Here is a 15,363-nt window from a genome sequence, read left to right as displayed (position 1 = left end):
GTACCTAATTATTCAGACCTCGCCAGCCTGCTGACTGATCTAACTAAAAAGGAAGAAACAGATACAGTTCGGTGGACGGAGCAGTGCCAGCAGGCTTTCACTCAGTTAAAGGCGGCTCTGTGTGGTGGGCCGCTCCTACAAGCTCCTAACTTTTCTCTCCCTTTTTCTCTGATTGAGAAGGAGCGATCCATATCGTGGAGAAACTGAGTTATCACACACACACACACACACACACACACGTGTGTTTGTTATTTGTTTTGAAAAGACTGAATAAAGAGAGCGAGTCCCAGTCAAAGCCGACCCCTGTCTTCTTCCTTCCTTCCATCAAAGAACCTCATTACAGTCTCCATGTCTGAGTGCAGATTTAGCTTGCTGTATGGCCTCAGTTGTGGTCCACTTTCTCCCAGTTGCCAGTCTGGGAGCAGCCACTTGTATTACAGCATCTTGAGACTTGGTCAAGCTCATGTCCAGTCTGACTTTGGTACATTTGTATTTTAAAAATGATATGATCACTTACTTGGTGTTTGCTCTTTTGGAGTAGATGCTGGAGAACTTGTTACTGTTGTACTGCCATTTGTGCCTTGGCTTGTAACATCTACAAAATAAAAACAAAACAATATGTAAGCAGACATGGGAAGTAATTCATATTTTCTAGCAACTACTGGAAAAAAGTAAACATGGTAAGTGAAACACTTCTGTGAGATTTTAGTTGTTTGTGGTGACATAACATGTAAAGAATGATATGTTCACTTACTTGTTCTTTCTACTGTTTGAGTAGATGCTGGAGTACTTGTTATTGCCTTACTGTTGGCTGTGTTTGGGATCAGGGTTGAAAGGCTTGTAACATCTACAAAACCAAAAAGTGGTAATAAAATATCTTCTGGCAACTATTGAACAATCATTAAACATAGTAAGTACTAAACACATCTCTGAAGGCTTTAGTTGCTGGTGATGATGGCATGTAAAAAAACATTTTATGAATACTAACTTGTTGTTCCAGCTGTTGAAGTAGATGCTGACGCACTTGTTATTGTTGAACTGTCGGCTGTGTTTGGGAAAATGGTAAAATGGCTTGTAACATCTACAAAATTAAAAAGAGGTAATGAATATCTTGTATGTTTTAAGTTCAATAATTTTTAATTCAAACAGACATGGGAAGTACAATCCCTGTTCCAAAAAAGTTGGGACAATGTACAAATTGTGAATAAAAACGGAATTCACAATATTCAAAATAGAATATAGATAATATATCAAATGTTGAAAGAGACATTTTGAAATGTCATGCCAAATATTGGCTCATTTTGGATTTCGTGAGAGCTACACATTCCAAGGAACAGCTGAAGGACCAATTTGCAACTTATTAGGTCAATTGGCAACATGATTGGGTATAAAAAGAGCCTCTCAGAGTGGCATTGTCCCTAAGAAGTCATGGTGTGCAGAGGATCATCAATTCCCCCAATGATGCAGTGAAAAATAGTGGAGCAATATCACACGACGAGTAGGGGATCTGAACTATGAGGTAATTCGGTCCGACAGGGACGGGGCACGTCAGATATACCACCTTAATTTAATAAAAAAATGGGTTGAGGCAGAGGCTGTGATGCTGGCGACGGTAGTGAGTGGAGAGGATGATCTCGGACCAGAGGCAGTACAAAAGACACAATCTCACACTCTGGTCCCGGGGGAGGTCACCTCTCACCCTCCCAGCTCATAGACCTCAAACAATTACAGGCGGATTTCGCCGACGTGTTCTCACCCCTACCGGGTCGGACAGACCTCATCCAACACCACGTTGAGACCGAGCCGGGCGTGGTTGTACGCAGCAGACCATATAGATAATTAGAGGCAATGCTAGAGATGGGGGTTATAGAAGAATCCAAAAGTGACTGGGCGAGCCCGATCGTTTTGGTTCCAAAACCTGACGGCTCGGTCCGGTTCTGCGTGGATTACAGAAAAGTCAACGCAGTGTCGAAATTTGATGCATATCCCATGCCACGGATTAATTAATTGCTTGATCGGCTGGGTACTGCTCGTTTTTATTCGACATTGGACTTGACAAAGGGTTACTGGCAGATCCCCTTGTCTCCAGTAGCCAAAGAAAAAACGCTTTTACCACGCCGTTTGGATTACACCAATTCGTTATGCTTCCTTTTGGGCTGTTCGGGGCACCCGCGACTTTTCAGCGCCTGATGGACCGAATTCTTCGGCAGCATGCTGCATATGCCGCTGCCTCTCTGGATGATATCATCATTTATAGTGGTGACTGGCAGCGTCATATGCAGCATTTGCGAGCAGTCCTCAGGTCGCTGAGAAGGGCGGGGCTCACGGCCAACCCGAAGAAGTGTGCAATTGGGCGGGTGGAAGTAAGATATCTGGGCTTCCACTTGGGTCATGGGCAGGTGCGTCCCCAAATGAATAAGACCGCAGCGGTTGCGGCCTGCCCAAGAGCCAAGACCAAAAAGGAGGTTAGACAGTTCCTGGGGCTGGCAGGATATTATAGGTGGTTTGTACCTAATTATTCAGACCTCGCCAGCCTGCTGACTGATCTAACTAAAAAGGAAGAAACAGATACAGTTCGGTGGACGGAGCAGTGCCAGCAGGCTTTCACTCAGTTAAAGGCGGCTCTGTGTGGTGGGCCGCTCCTACAAGCTCCTAACTTTTCTCTCCCTTTTTCTCTGATTGAGAAGGAGCGATCCATATCGTGGAGAAACTGAGTTATCACACACACACACACACACACACACACGTGTGTTTGTTATTTGTTTTGAAAAGACTGAATAAAGAGAGCGAGTCCCAGTCAAAGCCGACCCCTGTCTTCTTCCTTCCTTCCATCAAAGAACCTCATTACAGTCTCCATGTCTGAGTGCAGATTTAGCTTGCTGTATGGCCTCAGTTGTGGTCCACTTTCTCCCAGTTGCCAGTCTGGGAGCAGCCACTTGTATTACAGCATCTTGAGACTTGGTCAAGCTCATGTCCAGTCTGACTTTGGTACATTTGTATTTTAAAAATGATATGATCACTTACTTGGTGTTTGCTCTTTTGGAGTAGATGCTGGAGAACTTGTTACTGTTGTACTGCCATTTGTGCCTTGGCTTGTAACATCTACAAAATAAAAACAAAACAATATGTAAGCAGACATGGGAAGTAATTCATATTTTCTAGCAACTACTGGAAAAAAGTAAACATGGTAAGTGAAACACTTCTGTGAGATTTTAGTTGTTTGTGGTGACATAACATGTAAAGAATGATATGTTCACTTACTTGTTCTTTCTACTGTTTGAGTAGATGCTGGAGTACTTGTTATTGCCTTACTGTTGGCTGTGTTTGGGATCAGGGTTGAAAGGCTTGTAACATCTACAAAACCAAAAAGTGGTAATAAAATATCTTCTGGCAACTATTGAACAATCATTAAACATAGTAAGTACTAAACACATCTCTGAAGGCTTTAGTTGCTGGTGATGATGGCATGTAAAAAAACATTTTATGAATACTAACTTGTTGTTCCAGCTGTTGAAGTAGATGCTGACGCACTTGTTATTGTTGAACTGTCGGCTGTGTTTGGGAAAATGGTAAAATGGCTTGTAACATCTACAAAATTAAAAAGAGGTAATGAATATCTTGTATGTTTTAAGTTCAATAATTTTTAATTCAAACAGACATGGGAAGTACAATCCCTGTTCCAAAAAAGTTGGGACAATGTACAAATTGTGAATAAAAACGGAATTCACAATATTCAAAATAGAATATAGATAATATATCAAATGTTGAAAGAGACATTTTGAAATGTCATGCCAAATATTGGCTCATTTTGGATTTCGTGAGAGCTACACATTCCAAGGAACAGCTGAAGGACCAATTTGCAACTTATTAGGTCAATTGGCAACATGATTGGGTATAAAAAGAGCCTCTCAGAGTGGCATTGTCCCTAAGAAGTCATGGTGTGCAGAGGATCATCAATTCCCCCAATGATGCAGTGAAAAATAGTGGAGCAATATCACACGACGAGTAGGGGATCTGAACTATGAGGTAATTCGGTCCGACAGGGACGGGGCACGTCAGATATACCACCTTAATTTAATAAAAAAATGGGTTGAGGCAGAGGCTGTGATGCTGGCGACGGTAGTGAGTGGAGAGGATGATCTCGGACCAGAGGCAGTACAAAAGACACAATCTCACACTCTGGTCCCGGGGGAGGTCACCTCTCACCCTCCCAGCTCATAGACCTCAAACAATTACAGGCGGATTTCGCCGACGTGTTCTCACCCCTACCGGGTCGGACAGACCTCATCCAACACCACGTTGAGACCGAGCCGGGCGTGGTTGTACGCAGCAGACCATATAGATAATTAGAGGCAATGCTAGAGATGGGGGTTATAGAAGAATCCAAAAGTGACTGGGCGAGCCCGATCGTTTTGGTTCCAAAACCTGACGGCTCGGTCCGGTTCTGCGTGGATTACAGAAAAGTCAACGCAGTGTCGAAATTTGATGCATATCCCATGCCACGGATTAATTAATTGCTTGATCGGCTGGGTACTGCTCGTTTTTATTCGACATTGGACTTGACAAAGGGTTACTGGCAGATCCCCTTGTCTCCAGTAGCCAAAGAAAAAACGCTTTTACCACGCCGTTTGGATTACACCAATTCGTTATGCTTCCTTTTGGGCTGTTCGGGGCACCCGCGACTTTTCAGCGCCTGATGGACCGAATTCTTCGGCAGCATGCTGCATATGCCGCTGCCTCTCTGGATGATATCATCATTTATAGTGGTGACTGGCAGCGTCATATGCAGCATTTGCGAGCAGTCCTCAGGTCGCTGAGAAGGGCGGGGCTCACGGCCAACCCGAAGAAGTGTGCAATTGGGCGGGTGGAAGTAAGATATCTGGGCTTCCACTTGGGTCATGGGCAGGTGCGTCCCCAAATGAATAAGACCGCAGCGGTTGCGGCCTGCCCAAGAGCCAAGACCAAAAAGGAGGTTAGACAGTTCCTGGGGCTGGCAGGATATTATAGGTGGTTTGTACCTAATTATTCAGACCTCGCCAGCCTGCTGACTGATCTAACTAAAAAGGAAGAAACAGATACAGTTCGGTGGACGGAGCAGTGCCAGCAGGCTTTCACTCAGTTAAAGGCGGCTCTGTGTGGTGGGCCGCTCCTACAAGCTCCTAACTTTTCTCTCCCTTTTTCTCTGATTGAGAAGGAGCGATCCATATCGTGGAGAAACTGAGTTATCACACACACACACACACACACACGTGTGTTTGTTATTTGTTTTGAAAAGACTGAATAAAGAGAGCGAGTCCCAGTCAAAGCCGACCCCTGTCTTCTTCCTTCCTTCCATCAAAGAACCTCATTACAGTCTCCATGTCTGAGTGCAGATTTAGCTTGCTGTATGGCCTCAGTTGTGGTCCACTTTCTCCCAGTTGCCAGTCTGGGAGCAGCCACTTGTATTACAGCATCTTGAGACTTGGTCAAGCTCATGTCCAGTCTGACTTTGGTACATTTGTATTTTAAAAATGATATGATCACTTACTTGGTGTTTGCTCTTTTGGAGTAGATGCTGGAGAACTTGTTACTGTTGTACTGCCATTTGTGCCTTGGCTTGTAACATCTACAAAATAAAAACAAAACAATATGTAAGCAGACATGGGAAGTAATTCATATTTTCTAGCAACTACTGGAAAAAAGTAAACATGGTAAGTGAAACACTTCTGTGAGATTTTAGTTGTTTGTGGTGACATAACATGTAAAGAATGATATGTTCACTTACTTGTTCTTTCTACTGTTTGAGTAGATGCTGGAGTACTTGTTATTGCCTTACTGTTGGCTGTGTTTGGGATCAGGGTTGAAAGGCTTGTAACATCTACAAAACCAAAAAGTGGTAATAAAATATCTTCTGGCAACTATTGAACAATCATTAAACATAGTAAGTACTAAACACATCTCTGAAGGCTTTAGTTGCTGGTGATGATGGCATGTAAAAAAACATTTTATGAATACTAACTTGTTGTTCCAGCTGTTGAAGTTGATGCTGACGCACTTGTTATTGTTGAACTGCCGGCTGTGTTTGGGAAAATGGTAAAATGGCTTGTAACATCTACAAAATTAAAAAGAGGTAATGAATATCTTGTATGTTTTAAGTTCAATAATTTTTAATTCAAACAGACATGGGAAGTACAATCCCTGTTCCAAAAAAGTTGGGACAATGTACAAATTGTGAATAAAAACGGAATTCACAATATTCAAAATAGAATATAGATAATATATCAAATGTTGAAAGAGACATTTTGAAATGTCATGCCAAATATTGGCTCATTTTGGATTTCGTGAGAGCTACACATTCCAAGGAACAGCTGAAGGACCAATTTGCAACTTATTAGGTCAATTGGCAACATGATTGGGTATAAAAAGAGCCTCTCAGAGTGGCATTGTCCCTAAGAAGTCATGGTGTGCAGAGGATCATCAATTCCCCCAATGATGCAGTGAAAAATAGTGGAGCAATATCACACGACGAGTAGGGGATCTGAACTATGAGGTAATTCGGTCCGACAGGGACGGGGCACGTCAGATATACCACCTTAATTTAATAAAAAAATGGGTTGAGGCAGAGGCTGTGATGCTGGCGACGGTAGTGAGTGGAGAGGATGATCTCGGACCAGAGGCAGTACAAAAGACACAATCTCACACTCTGGTCCCGGGGGAGGTCACCTCTCACCCTCCCAGCTCATAGACCTCAAACAATTACAGGCGGATTTCGCCGACGTGTTCTCACCCCTACCGGGTCGGACAGACCTCATCCAACACCACGTTGAGACCGAGCCGGGCGTGGTTGTACGCAGCAGACCATATAGATAATTAGAGGCAATGCTAGAGATGGGGGTTATAGAAGAATCCAAAAGTGACTGGGCGAGCCCGATCGTTTTGGTTCCAAAACCTGACGGCTCGGTCCGGTTCTGCGTGGATTACAGAAAAGTCAACGCAGTGTCGAAATTTGATGCATATCCCATGCCACGGATTAATTAATTGCTTGATCGGCTGGGTACTGCTCGTTTTTATTCGACATTGGACTTGACAAAGGGTTACTGGCAGATCCCCTTGTCTCCAGTAGCCAAAGAAAAAACGCTTTTACCACGCCGTTTGGATTACACCAATTCGTTATGCTTCCTTTTGGGCTGTTCGGGGCACCCGCGACTTTTCAGCGCCTGATGGACCGAATTCTTCGGCAGCATGCTGCATATGCCGCTGCCTCTCTGGATGATATCATCATTTATAGTGGTGACTGGCAGCGTCATATGCAGCATTTGCGAGCAGTCCTCAGGTCGCTGAGAAGGGCGGGGCTCACGGCCAACCCGAAGAAGTGTGCAATTGGGCGGGTGGAAGTAAGATATCTGGGCTTCCACTTGGGTCATGGGCAGGTGCGTCCCCAAATGAATAAGACCGCAGCGGTTGCGGCCTGCCCAAGAGCCAAGACCAAAAAGGAGGTTAGACAGTTCCTGGGGCTGGCAGGATATTATAGGTGGTTTGTACCTAATTATTCAGACCTCGCCAGCCTGCTGACTGATCTAACTAAAAAGGAAGAAACAGATACAGTTCGGTGGACGGAGCAGTGCCAGCAGGCTTTCACTCAGTTAAAGGCGGCTCTGTGTGGTGGGCCGCTCCTACAAGCTCCTAACTTTTCTCTCCGTTTTTCTCTGATTGAGAAGGAGCGATCCATATCGTGGAGAAACTGAGTTATCACACACACACACGTGTGTTTGTTATTTGTTTTGAAAAGACTGAATAAAGAGAGCGAGTCCCAGTCAAAGCCGACCCCTGTCTTCTTCCTTCCTTCCATCAAAGAACCTCATTACAGTCTCCATGTCTGAGTGCAGATTTAGCTTGCTGTATGGCCTCAGTTGTGGTCCACTTTCTCCCAGTTGCCAGTCTGGGAGCAGCCACTTGTATTACAGCATCTTGAGACTCAGTCAAGCTCATGTCCAGTCTGACTTTGGTACATTTGTATTTTAAAAATGATATGATCACTTACTTGGTGTTTGCTCTTTTGGAGTAGATGCTGGAGAACTTGTTACTGTTGTACTGCCATTTGTACCTGGGCTTGTAAAATCTACAAAATAAAAACAAAACAAAATGTAAGCAGACATGGGAAGTAATTCATATTTTCTAGCAACTACTGGAAAAAAGTAAACATGGTAAGTGAAACACTTCTGTGAGATTTTAGTTGTTTGTGGTGACATAACATGTAAAGAATGATATGATCACTTACTTGTTCTTTCTACTGTTTGAGTAGATGCTGGAGTACTTGTTATTGCCTTACTGTTGGCTGTGTTTGGGATCAGGGTTGAAAGGCTTGTAACATCTACAAAACCAAAAAGTGGTAATAAAATATCTTCTGGTAACTATTGAACAATCATTAAACATAGAAAGTACTAAACACATCTCTGAAGGCTTTAGTTGCTGGGGATGATGGCATGTAAAGAACATTTTATGAACACTAACTTGTTGTTCCAGCTGTTGGAGTAGATGCTGACGCACTTGTTATTGTTGAACTGTCGGCTGTGTTTGGGAAAATGGTAAAATGGCTTGTAACATCTACAAAATTAAAAAGAGGTAATGAATATCTTGTATGTATTAAGTTCAATAATTTTTAATTCAAACAGACATGGGAAGTACAATCCCTGTTCCAAAAAAGTTGGGACAATGTACAAATTGTGAATAAAAACGGAATTCACAATATTCAAAATAGAATATAGATAATATATCAAATGTTGAAAGAGACATTTTGAAATGTCATGCCAAATATTGGCTCATTTTGGATTTCGTGAGAGCTACACATTCCAAGGAACAGCTGAAGGACCAATTTGCAACTTATTAGGTCAATTGGCAACATGATTGGGTATAAAAAGAGCCTCTCAGAGTGGCATTGGCCCTAAGAAGTCATGGTGTGCAGAGGATCACCAATTCCCCCAATGATGCAGTGAAAAATAGTGGAGCAATATCACACGACGAGTAGGAGATCTGAACTATGAGGTAATTCGGTCCGACAGGGACGGGGCACGTCAGATATACCACCTTAATTTAATAAAAAAAATGGGTTGAGGCAGAGGCTGTGATGCTGGCGACGGTAGTGAGTGGAGAGGATGATCTCGGACCGGAGGCGGTACAAAAGACACAATCTCACACTCTGGTCCCGGGGGAGGTCACCTCTCACCCTCCCAGCTCATAGACCTCAAACAATTACAGGCGGATTTCGCCGACGTGTTCTCGCCCCTACCGGGTCGGACAGACCTCATCCAACACCACGTTGAGACCGAGCCGGGCGTGGTTGTACGCAGCAGACCATATAGATAATTAGAGGCAATGCTAGAGATGGGGGTTATAGAAGAATCCAAAAGTGACTGGGCGAGCCCGATCGTTTTGGTTCCAAAACCTGACGGCTCGGTCCGGTTCTGCGTGGATTACAGAAAAGTCAACGCAGTGTCGATTTTTGATGCATATCCCATGCCACGGATTGATGAATTGCTTGATCGGCTGGGTACTGCTCGTTTTTATTCGACACTGGACTTGACAAAGGGTTACTGGCAGATCCCCTTGTCTCCAGTAACCAAAGAAAAAAACGCTTTTACCACGCCGTTTGGATTACACCAATTCGTTACGCTTCCTTTCGGGCTGTTCGGGGCACACGCGACTTTTCAGCGCCTGATGGACCGAATTCTTCGACCGCATGCAGCATATGCCGGTGCCTATCTGGATGATATCATCATTTATAGTGGTGACTGGCAGCGTCATATGCAGCATTTGCGAGCAGTCCTCAGGTCGCTGAGAAGGGCGGGGCTCACGGCCAACCCGAAGAAGTGTGCAATTGGGCGGGTGGAAGTAAGATATCTGGGCTTCCACTTGGGTCATGGGCAGGTGCGTCCCCAAATGAATAAGACCGTAGCGGTTGCGGCCTGCCCAAGAGCCAAGACCAAAAAGGAGGTCAGACAGTTCCTGGGGCTGGCGGGATATTATAGGAGGTTTGTACCTAATTATTCAGACCTCGCCAGCCTGCTGACTGATCTAACTAAAAAGGAAGAAACAGATACAGTTCGGTGGACGGAGCAGTGCCAGCAGGCTTTCACTCAGTTAAAGGCGGCTCTGTGTGGTGGGCCGCTCCTACAAGCTTCTAACTTTTCTCTCCGTTTTTCTCTGATTGAGAAGGAGCGATCCATATCGTGGAGAAACTGAGTTATCACACACACACACGTGTGTTTGTTATTTGTTTTGAAAAGACTGAATAAAGAGAGCGAGTCCCAGTCAAAGCCGACCCCTGTCTTCTTCCTTCCTTCCATCAAAGAACCTCATTACAGTCTCCATGTCTGAGTGCAGATTTAGCTTGCTGTATGGCCTCAGTTGTGGTCCACTTTCTCCCAGTTGCCAGTCTGGGAGCAGCCACTTGTATTACAGCATCTTGAGACTCAGTCAAGCTCATGTCCAGTCTGACTTTGGTACATTTGTATTTTAAAAATGATATGATCACTTACTTGGTGTTTGCTCTTTTGGAGTAGATGCTGGAGAACTTGTTACTGTTGTACTGCCATTTGTGCCTGGGCTTGTAAAATCTACAAAATAAAAACAAAACAAAATGTAAGCAGACATGGGAAGTAATTCATATTTTCTAGCAACTACTGGAAAAAAGTAAACATGGTAAGTGAAACACTTCTGTGAGATTTTAGTTGTTCGTGGTGACATAACATGTAAAGAATGATATGATCACTTACTTGTTCTTTCTACTGTTTGAGTAGATGCTGGAGTACTTGTTATTGCCTTACTGTTGGCTGTGTTTGGGATCAGGGTTGAAAGGCTTGTAACATCTACAAAACCAAAAAGTGGAAATAAAATATCTTCTGGTAACTATTGAACAATCATTAAACATAGTAAGTACTAAACACATCTCTGAAGGCTTTAGTTGCTGGTGATGATGGCATGTAAAGAACATTTTATGAACACTAACTTGTTGTTCCATCTGTTGGAGTAGATGCTGACACACTTGTTATTGTTGAACTGCCGGCTGTGTTTGGGAAAATGGTAAAATGGCTTGTAACATCTACAAAATTAAAAAGAGGTAATGAATATCTTGTATGTATTAAGTTCAATAATTTTTAATTCAAACAGACATGGGAAGTACAATCCCTTTTCCAAAAAAGTTGGGACAATGTACAAATTGTGAATAAAAACGGAATTCACAATATTCAAAATAGAATATAGATAATATATCAAATGTTGAAAGAGACATTTTGAAATGTCATGCCAAATATTGGCTCATTTTGGATTTCGTGAGAGCTACACATTCCAAGGAACAGCTGAAGGACCAATTTGCAACTTATTAGGTCAATTGGCAACATGATTGGGTATAAAAAGATTCTCTCAGAGTGGCATTGTCCCTAAGAAGTCATGGTGTGCAGAGGATCACCAATTCCCCCAATGATGCAGTGAAAAATAGTGGAGCAATATCAGAAAGGAGTTTGAGATTCAGAGAATCTGGAACAATCTCTATGCTTAAATGTCCCATGGCAGGACATTTTGATTTTATAAGGTTTTTCAACATTAATATGAGTTCCCCTTGTCCCCAAGTGGCCAGAAATTTTGATCGGTGTTCTTGAGCGAGTTCTAAGAGCTCAGATGAGCTGATCTTGAATTCTCCTGTTATGATGTCATAATAGGAAAGGTTACCTCCCCTTCCTCTGCTTTGCCCGCCCAGAGAATAAGTAGAGAATGGATTCAGTTTATCAGTCACAATGTCAGCACAGGCTTTACCATATAGATTCGACAGCACCGCCACAAACAGTGAGTCACAGTGTTCATTAATGTCTGATCTGGGATCAGGGATTTCTGATGTGTATCTAATTATTCAAGTTCACACAGACTTTCTTTCTGAATCATTTAATACTGTCGCTGGCTGTCTTGATGCATCAGTGAATCAAGCCAGTCACTAAAACGATCAACTTCACGTTGTTTCTTTCAGTAGCATGAAACAAATCTGTTATTTAAATGAATAAACTACAGAGAGCGATCCAAGAACCCTCTTTATAATGTTCGTATCTGTCAATTACTTATATCTGCAGTGCACACTTGTCCAAACTGCCGTTTGAATGACGCTGTCAACAGAAGCTCTTACTGTATTCCTGCCGATGTCTAACATTTCGGCGAAAAGTGTTGCGAGTGCACTGTTCTCCCTAATCTCCTGGGTGGGAATCCCGAAAGAGATTCTCACCGATCAAGGCACGGCGTTCATGTCACGGACAATCCGCGAACTCTACGAATTATTGGGCATTAAATCTATTCGGACCAGCGTCTATCACCCACAAACAGACGGGCTGGTAGAAAGATTTAATCGCACATTGAAAACAATGATTCGTAAGTTTGTTCAAGAAGATGCCAAAAATTGGGACAAATGGCTAGAACCTCTCTTGTTTGCTGTCCGCGAGGTCCCCCAAGCCTCCACGGGGTTTCCCCCTTCAAGCTTCTCTATGGTCGCCAGCCCCGAGGGGTTTTGGATTACATTAGGGAAGCTTGGAAGGACAGACCATCTGCTAGTAAAAACGAAATTCAGTTTGTGTTAGACCTGAAAACAAAACTCCACACCCTGGGGCAGCTTTCAATGGAGAATTTGTTACAGGCTCAAGACAAACAAAGACAGCTGTACAACAAAGGGGCTAGATTACGGCAACTTTCACCGGGAGAGAAAGTACTTCTAATACTCCCCACCTCTAGTTCCAAAATACTCGCCAAGTGGCAAGGACCGTTTGAGGTCACACGACGAGTAGGGGATCTGAACTATGAGGTAATTCGGTCCGACAGGGACGGGGCATGTCAGATATACCACCTTAATATATTAAAAAAATGGGTTGAGGCAGAGGCTGTGATCCTAGCGACAGTAATGAGTGGAGAGAATGATCTCGGACCAGAGGCAGTACAAAAGACACAATCTCACACTCTGGTCCCGGGGGAGGTCACCTCTCACCCTCCCAGCTCATAGACCTCAAACAATTACAGGCGGATTTCGCCGACGTGTTCTCGCCCCTACCGGGTCGGACAGACCTCATCCAACACCACGTTGAGACCGAGCCGGGCGTGGTTGTACGCAGCAAACCATATAGATAATTAGAGGCAATGCTAGAGATGGGGGTTATAGAAGAATCCAAAAGTGACTGGGCGAGCCCGATCGTTTTGGTTCCAAAACCTGACGGCTCGGTCCGGTTCTGCGTGGATTACAGAAAAGTCAACGCGGTGTCGATTTTTGATGCATATCCCATGCCACGGATTAATTAATTGCTTGATCGGCTGGGTACTGCTCGTTTTTATTCGACACTGGACTTGACAAAGGGTTACTGGCAGATCCCCTTGTCTCCAGTAACCAAAGAAAAAAACGCTTTTACCACGCCGTTTGGATTACACCAATTCGTTACGCTTCCTTTCGGGCTGTTCGGGGTACCAGCGACTTTTCAGCGCCTGATGGACCGAATTCTTCGGCCGCATGCTGCATATGCCGGTGCCTATCTGGATGATATCATCATTTATAGTGATGACTGGCAGCGTCATATGCAGCATTTGCGAGCAGTCCTCAGGTCGCTGAGAAAGGCGGGGCTCACGACCAACCCGAAGAAGTGTGCAATTGGGCGGGTGGAAGTAAGATATCTGGGCTTCCACTTGGGTCATGGGCAGGTGCGTCCCCAAATGAATAAGACCGCAGCGGTTGCGGCCTGCCCAAGAGCCAAGACCGAAAAGGAGGTTAGACAGTTCCTGGGGCTGGTGGGATATTATAGGAGGTTTGTATCTAATTATTCAGACCTCGCCAGCCTGCTGACTGATCTAACTAAAAAGGAAGAAACAGATACAGTTCGGTGGACGGAGCAGTGCCAGCAGGCTTTCACTCAGTTAAAGGCGGCTCTGTGTGGTGGGCCGCTCCTACAAGCTCCTAACTTTTCTCTCCCTTTTTCTCTGATTGAGAAGGAGCGATCCATATCGTGGAGAAACTGAGTTATCACACACACACACACGTGTGTTTGTTATTTGTTTTGAAAAGACTGAATAAAGAGAGCGAGTCCCAGTCAAAGCCGACCCCTGTCTTCTTCCTTCCTTCCATCAAAGAACCTCATTACAGTCTCCATGTCTGAGTGCAGATTTAGCTTGCTGTATGGCCTCAGTTGTGGTCCACTTTCTCCCAGTTGCCAGTCTGGGAGCAGCCACTTGTATTACAGCATCTTGAGACTCAGTCAAGCTCATGTCCAGTCTGACTTTGGTACATTTGTATTTTAAAAATGATATGATCACTTACTTGGTGTTTGCTCTTTTGGAGTAGATGCTGGAGAACTTGTTACTGTTGTACTGCCATTTGTGCCTGGGCTTGTAAAATCTACAAAATAAAAACAAAACAAAATGTAAGCAGACATGGGAAGTAATTCATATTTTCTAGCAACTACTGGAAAAAAATAAACATGGTAAGTGAAACACTTCTGTGAGATTTTAGTTGTTTGTGACATAACATGTAAAGAATGATATGTTCACTTACTTGTTCTTTCTACTGTTTGAGTAGATGCTGGAGTACTTGTTATTGCCTTACTGTTGGCTGTGTTTGGGATCAGGGTTGAAAGGCTTGTAACATCTACAAAACCAAAAAGTGGTAATAAATATCTTCTGGCAACTATTGAACAATCATTAAACATAGTAAGTACTAAACACATCTCTGAAGGCTTTAGTTGCTGGTGATGAGGGCATGTAAAAAAACATTTTATGAACACTAACTTGTTGTTCCAGCTGTTGGAGTAGATGCTGACGCACTTGTTATTGTTGAACTGCCGGCTGTGTTTGGGAAAATGGTAAAATGGCTTGTAACATCTACAAAATTAAAAAGAGGTAATGAATATCTTGTATGTTTTAAGTTCAATAATTTTTAATTCAAACAGACATGGGAAGTACAATCCCTGTTCCAAAAAAGTTGGGACAATGTACAAATTGTGAATAAAAACGGAATTCACAATATTCAAAATAGAATATAGATAGTATATCAAATGTTGAAAGAGACATTTTGAAATGTCATGCCAAATATTGGCTCATTTTGTATTTCGTGAGAGCTACACATTCCAAGGAACAGCTGAAGGACCAATTTGCAACTTATTAGGTCAATTGGCAACATGATTGGGTATAAAAAGAGCCTCTCAGAGTGGCATTGTCCCTAAGAAGTCATGGTGTGCAGAGGATCACCAATTCCCCCAATGATGCAGTGAAAAATAGTGGAGCAATATCAGAAAGGAGTTTGAGATTCAGAGATTCAGAGAATCTGGAACAATCTCTATGCTTAAATGTCCCATGGCAAATCTGTTATTTAAATGA

At 43.4% G+C, this 15,363-nt stretch overlaps 1 protein-coding gene across 9 annotated transcripts in view; it reads right to left on the bottom strand.

The window, feature by feature from the left end:
* The window catches only part of LOC137038698 (adhesion G protein-coupled receptor F5-like), a 48,326-nt gene that overhangs the window by 21,004 nt on the left and 11,959 nt on the right, over positions 1-15,363 (bottom strand). For 4 of the 9 annotated variants that reach the window (XM_067413510.1, XM_067413518.1, XM_067413513.1 and 1 more), the window contains 18 exons: positions 14,776-14,868; positions 14,543-14,635; positions 14,309-14,386; positions 10,985-11,077; positions 10,752-10,844; positions 10,515-10,592; positions 8,491-8,583; positions 8,258-8,350; positions 8,021-8,098; positions 5,999-6,091; positions 5,765-5,857; positions 5,528-5,605; positions 3,496-3,588; positions 3,262-3,354; positions 3,025-3,102; positions 989-1,081; positions 755-847; positions 518-595 (listed from right to left, as the gene is read on the bottom strand). In XM_067413510.1, the coding sequence (XP_067269611.1) occupies positions 518-595; positions 755-847; positions 989-1,081; positions 3,025-3,102; positions 3,262-3,354; positions 3,496-3,588; positions 5,528-5,605; positions 5,765-5,857; positions 5,999-6,091; positions 8,021-8,098; positions 8,258-8,350; positions 8,491-8,583; positions 10,515-10,592; positions 10,752-10,844; positions 10,985-11,077; positions 14,309-14,386; positions 14,543-14,635; positions 14,776-14,868 (1,584 nt within the window). The remainder of the gene's footprint in view (positions 1-517; positions 596-754; positions 848-988; positions 1,082-3,024; positions 3,103-3,261; positions 3,355-3,495; positions 3,589-5,527; positions 5,606-5,764; positions 5,858-5,998; positions 6,092-8,020; positions 8,099-8,257; positions 8,351-8,490; positions 8,584-10,514; positions 10,593-10,751; positions 10,845-10,984; positions 11,078-14,308; positions 14,387-14,542; positions 14,636-14,775; positions 14,869-15,363) is intronic. The other 5 variants (XM_067413514.1, XM_067413515.1, XM_067413516.1 and 2 more) reach the window with 5 other exon arrangements.

This window comes from Pseudorasbora parva, chromosome 13 (genome assembly GCF_024679245.1).
Source record: "Pseudorasbora parva isolate DD20220531a chromosome 13, ASM2467924v1, whole genome shotgun sequence".
Lineage (NCBI taxonomy): Eukaryota > Metazoa > Chordata > Actinopteri > Cypriniformes > Gobionidae > Pseudorasbora > Pseudorasbora parva.
Note: the sequence above shows the minus strand (reverse complement) of the source record. Positions and strands in the feature narration are given on the sequence as shown.